The following is a 15,708-nucleotide window of genomic DNA, read 5'->3' as shown; positions in this document are numbered from 1 at the left end:
TCACACTGTACTGTGCAGAGAGAGGCCAATTAACCTGCTTCAAGTCACACAGCTAGTAGGGGTCTGGTGATCTCCCCCCAAAGCCTCCACACTCCACCAGTCAACACTACAGATCAGAAAGGAAGAACTTGACTAATCCTAGTAATGACCCAAGCACGATCACCAACATTTGGTGAGAGTTCTGACAGATCTGGAATTTATTCAGTACGAATCTCACAGGGAAGGAAGCCACTTTAGAGTGGTCCTGGATCTGACGCCATGCTGCCCACTGTCTACATTGTCCAGAAGACTACCCTGATGGACATCTCCACAGGAGCCCGAGCTCCAGCACCCAACAGTCATAATGGACTTTACGAATAACACCTCAGAAATGTGGTCATTGGTACCACAAACCATCAAGGCACTCCAACAAGCAATGCCATGCTTAATGTCCTTCAGGTGGTATTTTACACGGTCCTCTAGCCAGCTGAGACTGATTGAGCTAAGTAGATCATGCAAATCATTACAGAAGTTTATTGGTGTTGCTGTTTTATCCATGTGTTATTCATTCAGTCCACACTCTCAGAGAGCCCGCTCCCTTGCCTTGGGTTGTTACCTAGTCTTGGAGTCATGGAGGCCCCCCTACAATTCATGCCCCCAAGACTGGATGATTCTGCTAGCCAGAGGAGGCCGTGCTTACCACTCGGGGAGCCCATCTGGGGAGATGACTGCTCCATGTCATGAAGTTGACTCTGCAGCTCCCGCACACGGTGGAAAGCGTCCAGCTTCACACTGCGCTCCTGAGCTAGCTGGCTTCTCATCTGAGGAGACAGGGTGGGAAGTGGGAATACTGAGTGGTGATTTTTTTTTTTTAGTTCCCTTGGTTCCCGGGTGACTTTTGAGGGAGAGTGAGAATCCAAGAGTACCACACGAGGGAGAATGTTGGTCCAAGGCTACCCCATGATGATCCCAGTCTTCAGAGTCCTGCATAGTCTGAACTCAGGCCTAAGTTTGTACTCCTGAGAAGGAACAGCTAAAGTAAACTGAATTAAATACCTAGAACCAAAAGTCATCCGTGGGGGGAAAAAACAAGGAATCCTTGCTTTATAATCACTCGGAGCTCATTTACAACTTTATGCTTCTTTACAAAACATTTACTTATTGTTTTTTCTAGTTACCTATTTGTGTCTGTGTTGGGTCACCTGCATGCCACAGTGCCTGTGTGGTTGGCAGAGGACAACTTGTGGGAACTGGTTCTTTCCTTTTGCCTTGTGACTCCAGTGGATCAAACTCAGGTCATCAAATCTGTAGGCAAGCGCCTTTATCCACTGTTCTTAACATGTTTCTTTTCCACTGGACGGATAGGGAAAGCTAGAGCCCAGCTCACAGCATCTACACAAGGAACCCACTAAGCAGAGGAAAGAGGGACCCTCTCCCAGATCTCCATCACAGCTCCGTCTTTGCTGAGAAGGCCTTAAGCACCACCACCACCCCCGCCCGGTGTCTGAGAGAAGTCTGTCTCCTGTAGCTGTAATATCCCTTGCCAGCTCTCTCCTTACATGCTGACCTAACATCCCCTAGTCAGACAGGGGAAGGATCCAAAGTGGTCCTCATTTGAATAAATCACAGGTATTTCTCTTCTGAAATCTAGCCCCCAGTTGTTTTTAACCATGACAACAATGAAGAAGAAACCCATACTACAGTGGGTAGAATACCATCCCCTCAGAACTCACTTATTTAGAACTTCCAAATGTGACTTCTGCTTGACAGGAGGTCTTTGTGGATATGCTCAAATAGATGGGCTCACACTGGATCTCGGGTGGGCCTGACATCCAAAGACTATTGCCTTTGGTCTTTGAAGAATTGGTAGGATACAAAGAGAGGGACACCGAAGGAAGAGGCCACTATACCACAAGTAGAAATTGAAGGGCTAGATCTCCAAAGGGAAGAAAGCCAAGGATTATCAGCCACCACCAAAAACTAGGAAGGGATATGGGACAATTTATTTTTCTTATAACCTCTGAAAGGAACCAACATGGTTAAGACCTCATTTTCAAACTTAAGTGTCATAAGTAAATGTCTATTGTTAACCATCAAGTTTATGGTGCCCTCTCTCCCTTTCTCTCTGGCACTGTGAGTGTGTGTGTGTGTGTGTGTGTGTGTGTGTGTGTGTGTGTGTGTGTGTGTGTGTGTATGGCCCTCGTCCTGGGGGGAGAAGCATAGCAAGAGCTCCTGAGCCAAGTCAGGACTCAGGAACTCTGAGAGGCACTAGCTGAAGGAAGAGGCAAGCTTACTAAGGACCTCTGTGAGCACAAACTCCTTGGCCAAACTCATTCAATCAGTCAAGGAGAGGCTTGAGTCCAGGTCTGTTTCTGGTGCTTGTCTTGTGTTCATGGTCCCATCACAACCGTAAACACTAATTCCCATTGAAAGTTGCCCATCAGTCCCTGTCCCAGGATCTGAGACATTTCATGTTCCCTCCCAACCTAAGAAGTAAGTATATTATTATCTCTTTTGTACTGATGCAGAGACTCACACAGAAAAGCCACAAAGAGTGTCAAAGTCACCCAGCCAGTTACAGCTGAGGTGTGATTCCAAAGTCTATGCTCTAAGTGACCTTTCCAGGCAAGGGGTGTTGTCTGGAGTAGGTCGCCATTATTCACCCATGGAGGTATAGGTTGGAGGTAGGCTAGAGAAACCACTACTGGCCATGGGTGCAGGAAGGGGAGGGAATCTTGGTGGCCCATAACTTGAACAGACCCAAGGCTCAAAAGGTACAGGGTTTTTGTTTTTGTTTTTGTTTTTTTTGTTTCTGTTTTTGAGATAGGGTTTTTCTGCATAACAGCTATGGCTGTCCTGGAACTCTCTTTGTAGACCAGGCTGACTGAGAATTGCTTCTTGGGATGGAGAAGCTCAGGGACACGAGGGCTATCAGAGACAGAGAGAGACAGTTCAGAAAGAGCCAGCACTTTTGATGCAAGTGTGTTTATTGAGAAAAACCCTCAAATATTTATTTCAACTCCTTCAGTGTCTTTGCCATCAAACAATTAACAACAATAGTTAAGTAATAATGAAAAACAATTAATATAGGATTAGTTTGAATGTGGAATGTCTCACCTAGGCTTGTATTTAAAAACACTTGGTTCCCAGCTTGTGTTTTAGAAGGCTGTGGAACCTTGAGAAAGTAAAACCTTCGCGGAGGAAGGCTTCACTGGTATCAAGTTTTATAGTCTGCCTCTGTTTCTCATTCGCTCTCTGCTTCCCGATGAGGGATCCAACGTTACCAGCCTTACCCTTCTGCTGCCTATGCCTTCTCTGCCATGATGGACTGTATCACCTCAAACTGCAAGCCAGAAAGAAATCCTTCCTCCCTTAAGTGGCCTGTGTCCGACATTTTGTCACAATAATAGGAAAATATAATACAGATAACTAGTTTCATATAAACAGGTTTGAAGGATGTGGGCACTAATTCTCTCCTCATAGGCAGCAGCTGATGGAGTAAAAGGCTGAGCAGCTGAAGGGTTTTTTGGGGGGAGGGGGAGGGGGGAGGGAGAAGGGAAGAGGAGGAGGGTTTGTTTTTCAAGACAGAGTTTTCTCTATGTTGCCCTGGCTGTCCTGTACTTCACTCTGTAAACCAGGCTGGCCTCGAGCTCACTGAGAGCCACCTGCCTCTGCCTCCTCAGTGCTGGGATTAAAGGTGTGTGCCACCATGTCCCACAAAGGTAAAGGGACCAGACCCTCACCCAGCCCCCTGCTTTATCAGCCATGACAGGCTGCAGAAGAGACCCAGCAAGATGTAGGCCCCTGACTCAGCACACACTGCTGAGTTTCTGACCTTACTGGACCTGCCCTAGTCACTAGGAGGTCAGATATCTTCTATGTGGCAAGGAACCAATCAGAAGTTAGCTGGTGAGCTCTGGAAGTGTTTTATGCTCAAAGTGGCATAACAGTGGTGTGTAGAGCATAGCAACCGCCCTGGGAGGGCCTATGGGCCATAGCAACCAGTGAATCAATCAACACAGGACAGATCAAGCCCACAAGCGCACCAATCCTGAGACTGTTGTGTATCCCTAGGCACTCCCCTTGCTCTACCCAATAAATTCCCTGCCTCATGGGCCCCTTCGGGCCCTTCTCACTCCACCTGAGGTGTCCAATGGATGAAGGGCCCGAGTTAATACAGTTGACTTGTTAAAAAATAAAAGACTCTTTGCTTTTGCATCAGAATGGGTCTCTTGGAGATTTGGGGGTTCAGAATTTGAGCACAATGAAGGGTAAGTTTTCTGTTGGTGTTCTATTTAGCTTAAATTGACTTCAAACTCATGGCAATCTTCATGCCTCAGTGGCCCCGATGCTAGACTATAGACATAAGCCACCATGCCCAGTTCATAAATGTGCAATTCTAATTTTCTTTTACTCTGCAGCAGCTTATCTCCAAGGCCTTGAAAGTATATTGTTTAGTGTTCCCTCAATTCAATTTAATTATCCTCATAGAACTTCTCCTGGAGTCCTTGAAACCCTTGACCAGTAATAGTTCAATTTAATTTTTAAATTGCTTTTCTTCTCTTATTATTTCTAGTGAATGAATAAAGGCTTTATTCACCCACGGATATGTGTAAAGGACCTTCTGCATCAGGTTCTATTGAATTACCTTCTCTAGTCTACTTACTGAGACTTGAATTAATCCACACCTGCATTATAATAGCCCTTTTCTATTTTCCCTGGGGGGATATAATTATTAAAAAATTATATCTGCAAACCACTTTTGCTTTTTTGTTGTTGTTGTTTTGTTTTGTTTTTTGAGACAGGGTTTCTCTGTGGCTATGGAGACTGCCCTGGAACTAGCTCTTGTAGACCAGGCTAGTCTTGAACTCAAATAGACCAGCCTGCCTCTGCCTCCCGAGTGCTTGGACTAAAGGTGCAAGCCACCAACGCCCAGGCCACTTTTGCTTTTTATGTTTATCTCTGCACTTCTAGAAATACCCAAATAAAAACCTCTTATCACAGCTTTCAGATACTTGCTCCTTTTCTAGACTTTGACTCATAATTTTTTTAAAAGACCCCAGTTCAAAGGTCAGGGTACTAGAACTCTGAACCTTGAACACTGATGTTCAGGCAGTTGCCCCAGGGTGGTATACAGAACGAATTTCTGGTGAGCCTAGAACTGACAGAGCTGGAGAGCCTGCTGTGAGGGTAGCAGAGAGGCCTGGAGAACAGACATCACATGGATATCCAGCGGGCTTCTCAGGCTTCGCGGGCTCCACAGGACCCTCGGGGTCGCTTGGCGGGGCCTCACCTGCTGCAGGTCCCTGTCCATCCTCTTCCACTGCAGCTGGCCCAGTTTCGAAGCCCGCTCAGCCTCTGCTGATAAGAGCTGCAGTTGCTGCTCCTTTCGCTCCACGTCTTCTAGGAGTTTCTCCATGCCAGATGTTTTTATGACCTCCAGCTGCTGCCGAGTGACGGAGTCTTGAGTTACTCTGTGTTCCAGCTCCCTCAACAGTTGAGCCTGCAGCAAGGGAGGGTCAAGGCAAGAAAGGAAGCCATCAACAGCGGGCAGCAGAGGCAGCTGAGGCTGGGTGACATAACAGTCCTCCTTTCAATGTGGCTGCCTGGGCTGTTCTTGGGCTCTGGGGACAACCGTCTGAGCGCTTGGTCCTGGGCCGGTAAGCAGCGAGAATCCTAGGATCTTGTCTCACCTGGCACTTCTACTGTGAACCCAAGACACCAGTCAGAGGGGACAGAACCCACAACAAAGTATAACAAAAGCCAGGCCGTGCTAATGCCCGCTCCAGAACATTATCAGGTCAAGAAATTGAGTTTCTCAGTACAAACATCGGACGATGCCATTCATGCTAATTACTTTGCCACCAAATGCTCAGATTAACCACAAGCTGCACGTGCATTGCCGCAAAGCCTTTCTCGTGTGGAGCAGCAGCGGGTGGGATCAGCTCTGAGCAGACAAGGACATGCCACTGAAGCGTTAGTGTGGAAGGGCGCTTCCGCCCTGGGCGCTGTCTCCACTCTCAAAACATCTCTGGGAAGCCAGACTCCAGACAGTCAAAGAAGAAGATGGAGCCGAGCAGGACAGGAGCCAGCCCGAGTCACAAAGTCACACTCTGCTTCAACAGTGCAAAGAAACGCGAAAGTGGGGAGGACGAGGGAGAGGAAGGAAGGAGTTTTGGAATCTGTGTTCTGGCTGAATGAAGATGAGAACACGACCGCTCCCAGGTTGAGGAGAAGGTTTCTATTGTGGATGTGAGGAGAGTACAGTCAGGGCTTCCAGAAGAGTCCGGAGCAGAGAGAGAAAGTAGTAGACTGATCATGGCCAGCAGACAGGGCCTTGAGAGGAGAGGGACAGGGAGAGTGAGAGAGGCAGAGAAGGGAAGGGAGCAAGAGAGGACGGAGAGAGAGCCCAGAACCGGGAGACCACGTGACCAAAGAGGCTGGGCTATACAGAGCAAAAAAGAAGCTGGGGGAAGGAAAAGGAGTGAAGCTCAGGGGCTGTGCGTGCGTGTGTGTGTGTGTGTGTGTGTGTGTGTGTGTGTGTGTGTGTGTGTGTGTGTGTGAGTGTGTGTGAGTGTGTGTGGTGCTGAGAGGACCCAGGATCCTGTAACAGATACTTGCCATGCTGGGACAGCCTGCATCGATATATTGATAGGCACCTCAGTTAGCCATTTGTCCTGAGTTTCTTTGGGAACTAACTCCAGTATTTCTCAAGTCAGTGGTGTTCTAGATGCTAGGATGCCATGGTGTCTGTTCCCAGTAGCCGCAGCCCTTCTCATGGCCACACAGTGGCTAACTCTGGGGCTCTAAATACCTGGGTATCCTGCTGCCGCCTGAGCGTCCTGTTGTCAGTGTGAGCTTTGGCCAGGGCCTGCCTCGCAGCCAGTAGTTGCTGATGAAGTAAACCCACTTCTTGCTCTGCCATGAACTTGATTCTCAAGCATTCTCTTTGGCTGTGAATAGATTCCTGCAAACATTGCAAACACGGTTGAGGCCGGAAGTAAGCTTCTTTTCTCTGGTTCCTGTCTCAAGCCTTGGCTAACACCTCACAGTAGGCCCTTCTTTAACAGTCCCCATAGAGTAGAGCTCTGGCTGGCCATTGCTTGTGTGGATTTAGTTATGGATAACACCACAGATAGAGTAAACCCAGATTTCGAGAAAGTGCAACTTGCCAAACCATTCCCGATATGCGCTTTGTTTTGGATGTGTTTAAAGCAGGGTTTTCCTCAGACCATCACAGGTAAAATCCAAAGCTAGTAGCTCAAGCCCTTAATAAACACTCCCTCCTGTCTCTTCGCCTTTACCCTTTCTTTGCCATGGCTGGTTCTGCCTGTCTGGTTCCTATTTCTCCCAAGGCTCTAAGGTTGCCTGTTCCCAGGGGGGAAAAGATCAGTCGCCAATTGCCAGATTCTTTAGCATGGCTGGGCCTGCCACCTGCCACCAGCATGGCAACTGCAGTCAGCCTGGCCAGAAGCAACACACACACACACACACACACACACACACACACACACACACACACACACGAGGGGCCTCTCCTCAACACTCACCTTCTCTGCCCTGCTCAGCTGACCTGTAAGGCGAGCCTCCAGCACAGCCAGGCGCCAGCGGCCCAGGCTCCGCATTTTGCACAGCAGAGTAGCCAGGGCGCTGCTGCTGTCCTGCTCCAAGGGGCACAGCTGCTCCTGCCAAGAAGGCTTACGTTTAGAAAAGGCCACTCTTTGTCCTTTTTCCCAGAAGGGCACATGGTTCCTAAACCAGAAAATTGATACTAACTCCAGATGTGCCTTCTGAAAGGATTCGTGACCGTGTGGAGCCCCACCCCAGGGTCCCTCTAAGACAATGCTACAGTGTTTTGGGGAGACTAAGCGGGTCAATGATGGGCTGGGCGCTAGGAAGAAATGCAGCAGCGTGCGACCACGAACTTCGGCTGTGCTCTCTTTTGTTCCTTCCTCAGGTCTGGCAGAGCCCCAGGCTTTCTTCAGCTGCTTCATGTTGGCAATCCCTTCGGCTCTCACTTCACCGATGAGCTCACACACTTTCTGGATCAAATTAAACTGATTCTCATCCAGCTTCTCCTGAAAATTGCAGACTCAGTTCAAGGAAGTACAGTGCCCCGTGCGGCGTGAAGGGGGGGTGTAAAATGCACCCCTCCCCCAACAGGTTTCCTCACGTGGATTACAAGGCAGGCACAGTAGGGGCCCTTAAGTGTTGTCCTTCAGCTACAGGGCTTCATCCTTTGGCCACTTATGTGTCCTAGAACATGCCTCGCCTGTCAACACCAGGGCAAGCTGAGCCAGAAGGACAGTGGGCAGGGGAGGTGACAGGGTGACTGGGGAAAGGAGTTGAGGTGGTAAAGGTGGAGTTCTGGCTCCCAGGTTGACTCGGAGCAGAATCTAATGTCATTGTAGATGAGCCACTCATCAGGAGTTTCACTAAATACAGAGAAGTGAAGGAAGACGGTGGACTGACTGCTCCTTAGGAAACCTGGGTATGAGATGTTCTGTTCTGAATGGCTGTGGCTAGCGGCTGACAGTGACCCAGGACACTCAGTACTGTGAACTGAATCGTGATTCCTCCCAAACTCACCTATGCAACCTCAGATGTCTGGTGATGTAAGACGGCTTTTGAGGGTAACATGAGGTCATAGGGGTGGGGCCCTATCTCAGGGAGACAGAGGATTGTCTTTTTCTTTCTCTCTATAGGGGAAGGCAGCTTCGGGTCCACTAGGAAGGGAACAGTCTACCCTTTTACCTGATCTCTGACTCTGGGCTTTCAAAACTGTGAGAAAATAAACTTCTGGGTTTTAGCCACCCAGTCTAGCACATTTTATTGTGGCAGCCTGAGCAGACAAATCCCAAGGCTGAGAAGAGGACACACAGGCACCATTTTATTTCTGAACCACTTCCCCAGAGAGGAAGGCAGGAGAATGCCCAGTTAGAAATTATGTCAGGAAGCCCGAGTGTAGTTATCAGTGTGAACATTGCCATTGCCTGGGGCCAAGGAGTTGGACAGGGCTTCTCTACTTTTGGGGGTTTGGTAGAACTCCTTGAGTCTGGGAGAAGCTGAGAGCCCACTTTTTATCTTTTTATGCCTGCATGATTGCGTGGGAAAGGCTAGCCTTCGTAGACTCCTCCTGCAGCTCGAGGCCATTTTGAATTTGATCTTTTAATATTTGTAAGCATTTGTATTTTGCAAGCAAGAAGACATCTCTAATAGTCCCTGGAGGACAAAGGCAGAGCATCGCCAGGGGCTCCTGCTAATAAGACAACCCTAGGGTCTATTCTGGAACTCCCAGGGAGGGAAGGGAAGGGAGGGATTAAATGGGGTTGGCTCCAGAGAATATCCAGTTACGTGGGGCACTGTGTGTGTATACCGAAATCCATAGGCAGGGTGCCCAAGCTCCCCAATGACTCATTTTAGGCGTAGGACCTCTGTCTGTCTGATGCTCAATTTTATAGAGTGACTAGCTTCCACAGTGGTATAATGAGGGAGTCCCATCATTCCTTTTTGGGGGCCCCTTGACTGACAGGTTGGTAGATCCCTGATTCTAAATGCAGGAGAAAGGCAGAAGGGCACGTGGAAGGTGAGCCAGATCTGTGAAAACCAGTTCAGATTCCAAACCTGCCCAACAAGCTCTCAGGCTGCTGTTCACTCCTCCCAAGCATGGCTCTGAGGTCCTCAGCTCACCCACTTGGGTATCTCACTCAGCTGAAGTAACAGTGAGAGACGCTGGAGGGAAGTTGAGGCAGAATGCCTCCTCTTTCCAACAACCAGTAGATCTCAACTGTAGAATAAACAACTCAGTTCTCCAAAACTGAGTGTTAATCCTGGAAGATAGTGACAACTCAGACTGGTGACATGGCTCAGTGGGTAAAGGTGCTTGTCGCCATGCCTGATGGCCTCAGATTGAGCCCTGGAACCCGCGTGGTAAGAGCAAAGAACTGACTTCCACGTGTGTGTCGTGGCATGTACATGCTAACACACGCACAAACGTAAACAAAACAAAATAAAAAAATGACAACCCACCGTTCATCCTCTCTCCGGCAAAATCTTCTAGCTGGTTAGACATTGTGGTGCACGTTTATAACCCCAGCGCAAGGGAAGCTAAAGCAGTAGGGACGTTTTGATTCTGAGTTTGGCAGGGGCTGCACAGCCCACACTACACAGCAAGACCATGTCTCAATAAAACAAACCTCCAAGCAAACAAAACCTTCCTGCTTGAAATGGGGGGGGGGCTAAAGAATCTCTTGGTACCTCAAAGGCCATTCTGCCATTGGTCCCTTGGTATGTAGCCACGGGGCTTCCCAGATCGCAGATGTGAGACACTTGCCTTTATGTGTAAGCAGGTCATAAACAAAGCTTGCACTAATGATCTGTATTCCTCCTGAACTTCCTTTCTAATCTGGTGTTTTAGGTTCAAACTCTCCTCTTCCAGAGCTGTCAGCTGGGCTCTCAGAGCGGTGATTTCCATGATCAGGTCATGACTGAGCTCTGCAACCTAGTATCAGAAATAATGTGGAATATACAACATGACATGTGGGTAGCAATGGAGGAATTACAAGCTGCAGAATAGTTCCATATGGACTAGCACAGTCTCCATTTGCAATCTCGTGAAGGCGAATGGCCTACTGTGTATATGGGGAAGGCAGAATCTCAGGTTGGCTCAACAGTCCTGAATAGGGTCAGACACTTCTAACATTCATGTGCCTCTGCCTCCCATGTGCTGAGGTGAAAGACACTCACCCTGCATGGAACATTCTTGTTGTGATGAATGGACGAGTCTCAAAGACCTGGTACTTAAGCACAGTACTTCTGATAAAATCCTTCAACTGTCTTGACCCTCATCTCCACACTGGCCTTCCCTTGACCCCTCAACCAAATGCCATTTCATTTTTGAAATTCACTCTAACTGGCATTTAAAAAAAGAAAGAAGTGTACCCACATAATTCTGCCAAGTACTACCCCCCAAAAACAATACGTAACAAAGACAACTTAAGAAAAACCCTAGGGGAAAATGCCCCTTAGGAAGATCACATACACAAAAATGAAATTATAGTCCTTGAATGTGCCTGCATGGACCTCTCTGGACAAGATTGCTGCAGGCAACAGCAGCTTCTGGCAGACTAAGAGTTTGTAACCGACCTACCTGACCAGCACAGTCTTCAGGAGGAACCTGACTTCTTCGAAGAAAGTCTACTTCCTGAGGAGGAGAAGGCAGGGCTCAGTCTACCACACACGCACTGACGTGCACACACAACCCTTCCTGTTGGTGTCTACACAGCCTCATTCTAAGATCCTCTGGACCCTGGTCCTGTCAGTAGCTTGGGCTGTGCTTGGCACCTTGTTAGACTTTTGGATCTCTCTGCCTCCCTCCCTCTCTCCCTCATGTATACCAGGTTGGCCTTGAACTTAATCTATGACCGAGGGCACCCTAACCTTCTGGTCTTCCCGCCTTTACCTCCCAAGTCCTGGGATTACAAGGCTGCACCACTATGGGCAATTAAATTTTGAGGATTCTAACAAAACATCAAAAGACAACATGCAAGGCAGGCATAGTGGAACATACTTGTAATCCTAGCTCTGGGAAGACAGAGACAGGTAGATACCTGAAACTTGCTAGCCAGCTAGCCACGCTGAATTGACAAGCTCCAAGTTCCAGTGAGAGAATATGTCTCAAAAAATTAAGGTGTGTAGTTTCTGAGAAATACACATGAACATGTGTGTGCACACCCACACCCACCCACGCCAGGACTTCCAGGCTTCTACAATGAGGCAGAGCTCAGCTATGGGGAAGTCATCAAGTGTGGACAAGTCCAAGACTCACTGTTTGATACCTTACTACTTCATTCAATTTTTTTATGTACAGTGTTTCATATTTTTCTCAAGTATAAAATGAAATCATATGACAGAGTGACTCTGAGACCCCATGGGCACTGAGACCTAATTTTAAGGAGGTCTGTGGCAGCTTGAAGGTAATTGGCCCCCATAGGCTCATGGAGAGTGACATTATTAGGAGGTATAGCCTTGTTAGAGGAAGTGTGTCACTGTTGGGGTGGGCTTTGAGGTCTCCTTTGCTCAAGCTTCTTTTAGTGACTCTCAGACCACTTCCTATTGCTCTTGGGTCAAGATGTAGGACTCTCAGCTCCTTCTCCAGCACCAAGTCTGCCTACACGCTGTCATGTCCTACTATAATAATGGACTAAACTCAAAATGTAAGTTGCCTCAATTAAATGATTTCCTTTGTAAGAGTTTCTGTGGCCATGGTATCTCTACATAGCTATAGAAACCCTAACTAGGACAAGGTCTCATCACTGAAATTGACTGATGATATGAAGACAGATTGTGTGTGTGTGTGTGTGTGTGTGTGTGATAGACCAGGAATAGTACAAGGAGATTGGTGTTATCTGAGGGAGGGGTAGCAGTTACACATCTTTCTCAAAGGCTCACCCCATTTATTGGCCCTGCCTTGGATCCATGGTAACCTCTACAGTCTACAACCTCGTTGTTGCAAGCAACTTCACAACTAAGAGTGCCAGGGCCCGCGAAAAGGAACCAATGAGAAAGTAATGTGGAGGGCACTGTTCCCTGCCCCCAGATTCGTCCTAAGAACAGCTTTCCTCCCCTGTTCAGATTTTCGTTGCCTGGTGACTCTGATCCTTTCTCCTGCATGGTCCCACTTCCTTGGGTACCTGCTCCCTCTGGCTGAGCTTCTCCCTGGCATGTTGCAGCACGTGCTCGTAACACATGGAGTAGGTCTCAAAGTTGCTGCGTTCTCTTGCCATCACATCACACCCCAGGGAGAGGAGGCAGGCTTCCAGGTGGTCCCTCCTGAAAGTGACCTGAAAAGGCAATGATGTCTCTCTTGGTGGCTCCGCCAGGGCTTCTGGCAGCCACACCAAGCTAAGGCTCAGGGTACGCGTTGCTCTGACTCGTAGACACATTTTCATTTCCCCTCAACACTGAAACCTATAACCCCCTCCCTCCCTTCACTCTGCTCCGAACCTCTGCAGAGGCAGGGACAAGAGAAGAAACAGAGGCTGGCCTGCCGTGTGTCTCAAACCTTAAAGGTTATAAATCAAAGAGACAAACTGTTAGGATGCAGTATTTAGCTCTACTTGCAGAGAAGATAAACTAGGTGGCTGGCTTTGAACGTATGTCCAGAAACTACTCTGAGTTCTGTGATGAAGTCTGGAGACACAGGGAGAGCTACTCCCCAATCAGAACTCACAGTTTACCCCCAGCTTCCAGCTCAGGACCCCAACCTGCTGGGGCAGTGCTCCCCAGCTTCCAGATCAGGACCCTCACCTGCTGGGACAGTGCTCCCCAACTTCCAGCTCAGGACCCTCACCTGCTGGGACAGTGCTCCCCAACTTCCAGCTCAGGACCCTCACCTGCTGGGACAGTGCTCCTCATCCTGCCCATCCAAGTCCCTCCTGGCCCTCTCTCTCCACAGCTGCCTCCTGGTCTCTGCCACACCACAGGTATTCACATCACTAGGAAGGTCTATTGTCACCATGGGGAACACAGTTGAGGGAGGAGACCCATGTAAGTCTAGATCAGTGGTTCTCAACCTGTGACTCTCCACCCCTTTGGGGGTCTAACAAACCTTTCACAAGGGTTGCCTAAGACGATCAGAAAATATAGATACTTATAATTTGATTCACAAAAGTAGGAAAATTACAGTTGTGAAGTAACAACGAAAGTAATTTTATGGTTGGGGTCATCACAACATGAGGAACTGTATTAAAGGGTCACAGTGTTAGGAAGGTTTAGAACCACTGTGCTAAGCCATCTCTTTGGCCCATACTTCTATTTTCTTTCTTTTTACTTTTTCATTTTTTTTTTAGGCAGCATTTGTATCCCTGGCTATCCTGGAACTCTCTCTGTAGACCAGGCTAGCCTCGAACTCATGGAGATATACCTACCTCTGTCTCTCAAATGCTGGGATTAAAGATGAACACCACCATCGCCTGGCCTGTTTCTATTTTTCTCATATAATATAATCACAATTTGTACATGTAATTAAATAATTTTTACATAAAGTGTACATACTAAAAGTTATGTTTTCAAAAAGTCATCAACTGTATTAGTCTGGCATGATGTAATGATAACTGGTCCATGGGATCTGAGGACAACTTCTGCTTCTGTGGGAGGGAACCGGCTGTAGCCGGGCAAAAGCCCAGAGTCTTAGGACTTATTCTCCAGGCCCCCTTCAGCGGATGGGGTAAGGCAAGTCACCCTTACCCTGCTAGCCTCTGCACCTTTGGGCAATGAGCACCAGGAAGCTGTTGACACCATGCCAAGGATGCTGGGGCACTCTTCAGAACCCTGATTTCTTTGTGGGCAAAGGGAAGTTCCTGGTTTGACTCTGATGAAAACCTGAAGCCAGTCAAGACTGGGAGGTCAGTGAGGGTGTGGCCAGTGACCTCACCTCAGGCCACCCTGGAGGCCAGCCCTAGTGACTCATCCTTACTGCTCTGGGAATTCTGCCTGGAGTGAGCACAAGCCAAAAAGGCCTCCACCAACTCTCAACTCTCTAGCAGGCCAATGGCTTCTCAGACTAACCTCCTGCCACCATAGCCCCCGAAGATGTGGGCTGGCAGAATGTAATTACCACGGGCTCTCCAGGCAGCAGAGGCTTCCCACAGCAGGGGAAAGGGGCCTTGATGAGTCTGGATGGCACCAGAGAGGTGAGGATGGTCAGAACTCTACCCTCCTCCCAAGACTGGCTAGAGGAAGCTGGGGGCTGGGGGGGGGGCTTGAGGTGGGGCGCACGGAAGGGACAGGACCACGAGTGGACAGAAGGATCCACTCCAGCCGTCCAGCTCTGAAAGCAGGGCCGGGATGAGGGAGTGGGGCGGGGGAGTGTGTCTGAGATGGGGCTGCAGCTGCAGGTGAGGAAGAAAGGCTTCTGGTCAGTCATTCTTTGTTCCTGTACATTGCACTCAGCACTCTGGGAGGAGCCTATGAAGCCTTCCCGGGGCTTCTGCTGGCTCTTCCAGGAACCCTCAGCTGCACCCCTACTTTCAGGTCACTGCAAATGTTCCTCCTGCTCTGTGTAGAGGCAGCTGGAATGGGTTTCACCCTCCCATCCCCCCCCCCCCCATTGACCCAGATTTTCCCAGTAGGCACTACCACCCTCCTCTGGACCAGCCCGCTGCAGCAGCAGCATTAAACCCAAAACTGACTATGGCCATGGTGTTGGCTGGAAGAACAGGAGGTTGCCCTGTGCTCTGATTCTTCAAGAGAGCCAATGTTGGGTGAGGACTGGCCGGTGCCAGGACTCACTCCGTTTCCAGTGGCTTAATAGGAGTGTGCCACCACACCCACCCCAAACAATTGGTTTAGTATCAGGCACAAAAGTATTTGGGAGGTTTCTAAAACACCCCTTCTGTTGGTGTGTTCTTACTGGGACTGACTCCCAGGGGTTACACATAGGGCCACTCCCCATCTAACGCTATCCAGAGTGTCCTTCCCCCCACCCTGCTGTGCGGTCTGTCCCCTGCCTGTTTTCATTTTGCCAGCTCCTCCTTGTGTTTCAAGATTTGGACCTAACAATACCTCAGTCAGGAAGTCTCCCTCTGGTCTCCATGTACCCTCTCCTCATAAATAAATAACTGTACTAAAACATTTAAAAATCCTTTTTAATAAGCTCCAACTCTGCCTCAAAGGGGGAAAATATTAGAACCAGTGATGGATGGAGGCTGGTTTTCTAGAAACTGGAAA

General features: G+C 48.7%; 1 protein-coding gene across 8 annotated transcripts in view; it reads right to left on the bottom strand.

The window, feature by feature from the left end:
- LOC101831404 overlaps window positions 1-15,708 on the bottom strand; it is a 165,973-nt gene that overhangs the window by 16,071 nt on the left and 134,194 nt on the right. For 6 of the 8 annotated variants that reach the window (XR_005869434.1, XR_005869433.1, XR_005869432.1 and 3 more), the window contains exons 38-44: window positions 12,672-12,821; window positions 11,129-11,182; window positions 10,313-10,480; window positions 7,530-8,057; window positions 6,794-6,946; window positions 5,273-5,482; window positions 680-800 (exon numbers count right to left, since the gene is read on the bottom strand). Coding sequence is in view for 5 of the 8 variants with exons in the window: in XM_040728142.1 (XP_040584076.1) it covers window positions 680-800; window positions 5,273-5,482; window positions 6,794-6,946; window positions 7,530-8,057; window positions 10,313-10,480; window positions 11,129-11,182; window positions 12,672-12,821 (1,384 nt within the window). In the remaining 3 variants the exon portion in view is untranslated. The remainder of the gene's footprint in view (window positions 1-679; window positions 801-5,272; window positions 5,483-6,793; window positions 6,947-7,529; window positions 8,058-10,312; window positions 10,481-11,128; window positions 11,183-12,671; window positions 12,822-15,708) is intronic. The other 2 variants (XM_021229058.2, XM_040728143.1) reach the window with 2 other exon arrangements.

This window comes from Mesocricetus auratus, unplaced genomic scaffold (genome assembly GCF_017639785.1).
Source record: "Mesocricetus auratus isolate SY011 unplaced genomic scaffold, BCM_Maur_2.0 Super-Scaffold_100018, whole genome shotgun sequence".
Taxonomy (NCBI): domain Eukaryota; kingdom Metazoa; phylum Chordata; class Mammalia; order Rodentia; family Cricetidae; genus Mesocricetus; species Mesocricetus auratus.
This window is presented reverse-complemented; position numbering and strand designations above follow the sequence as displayed.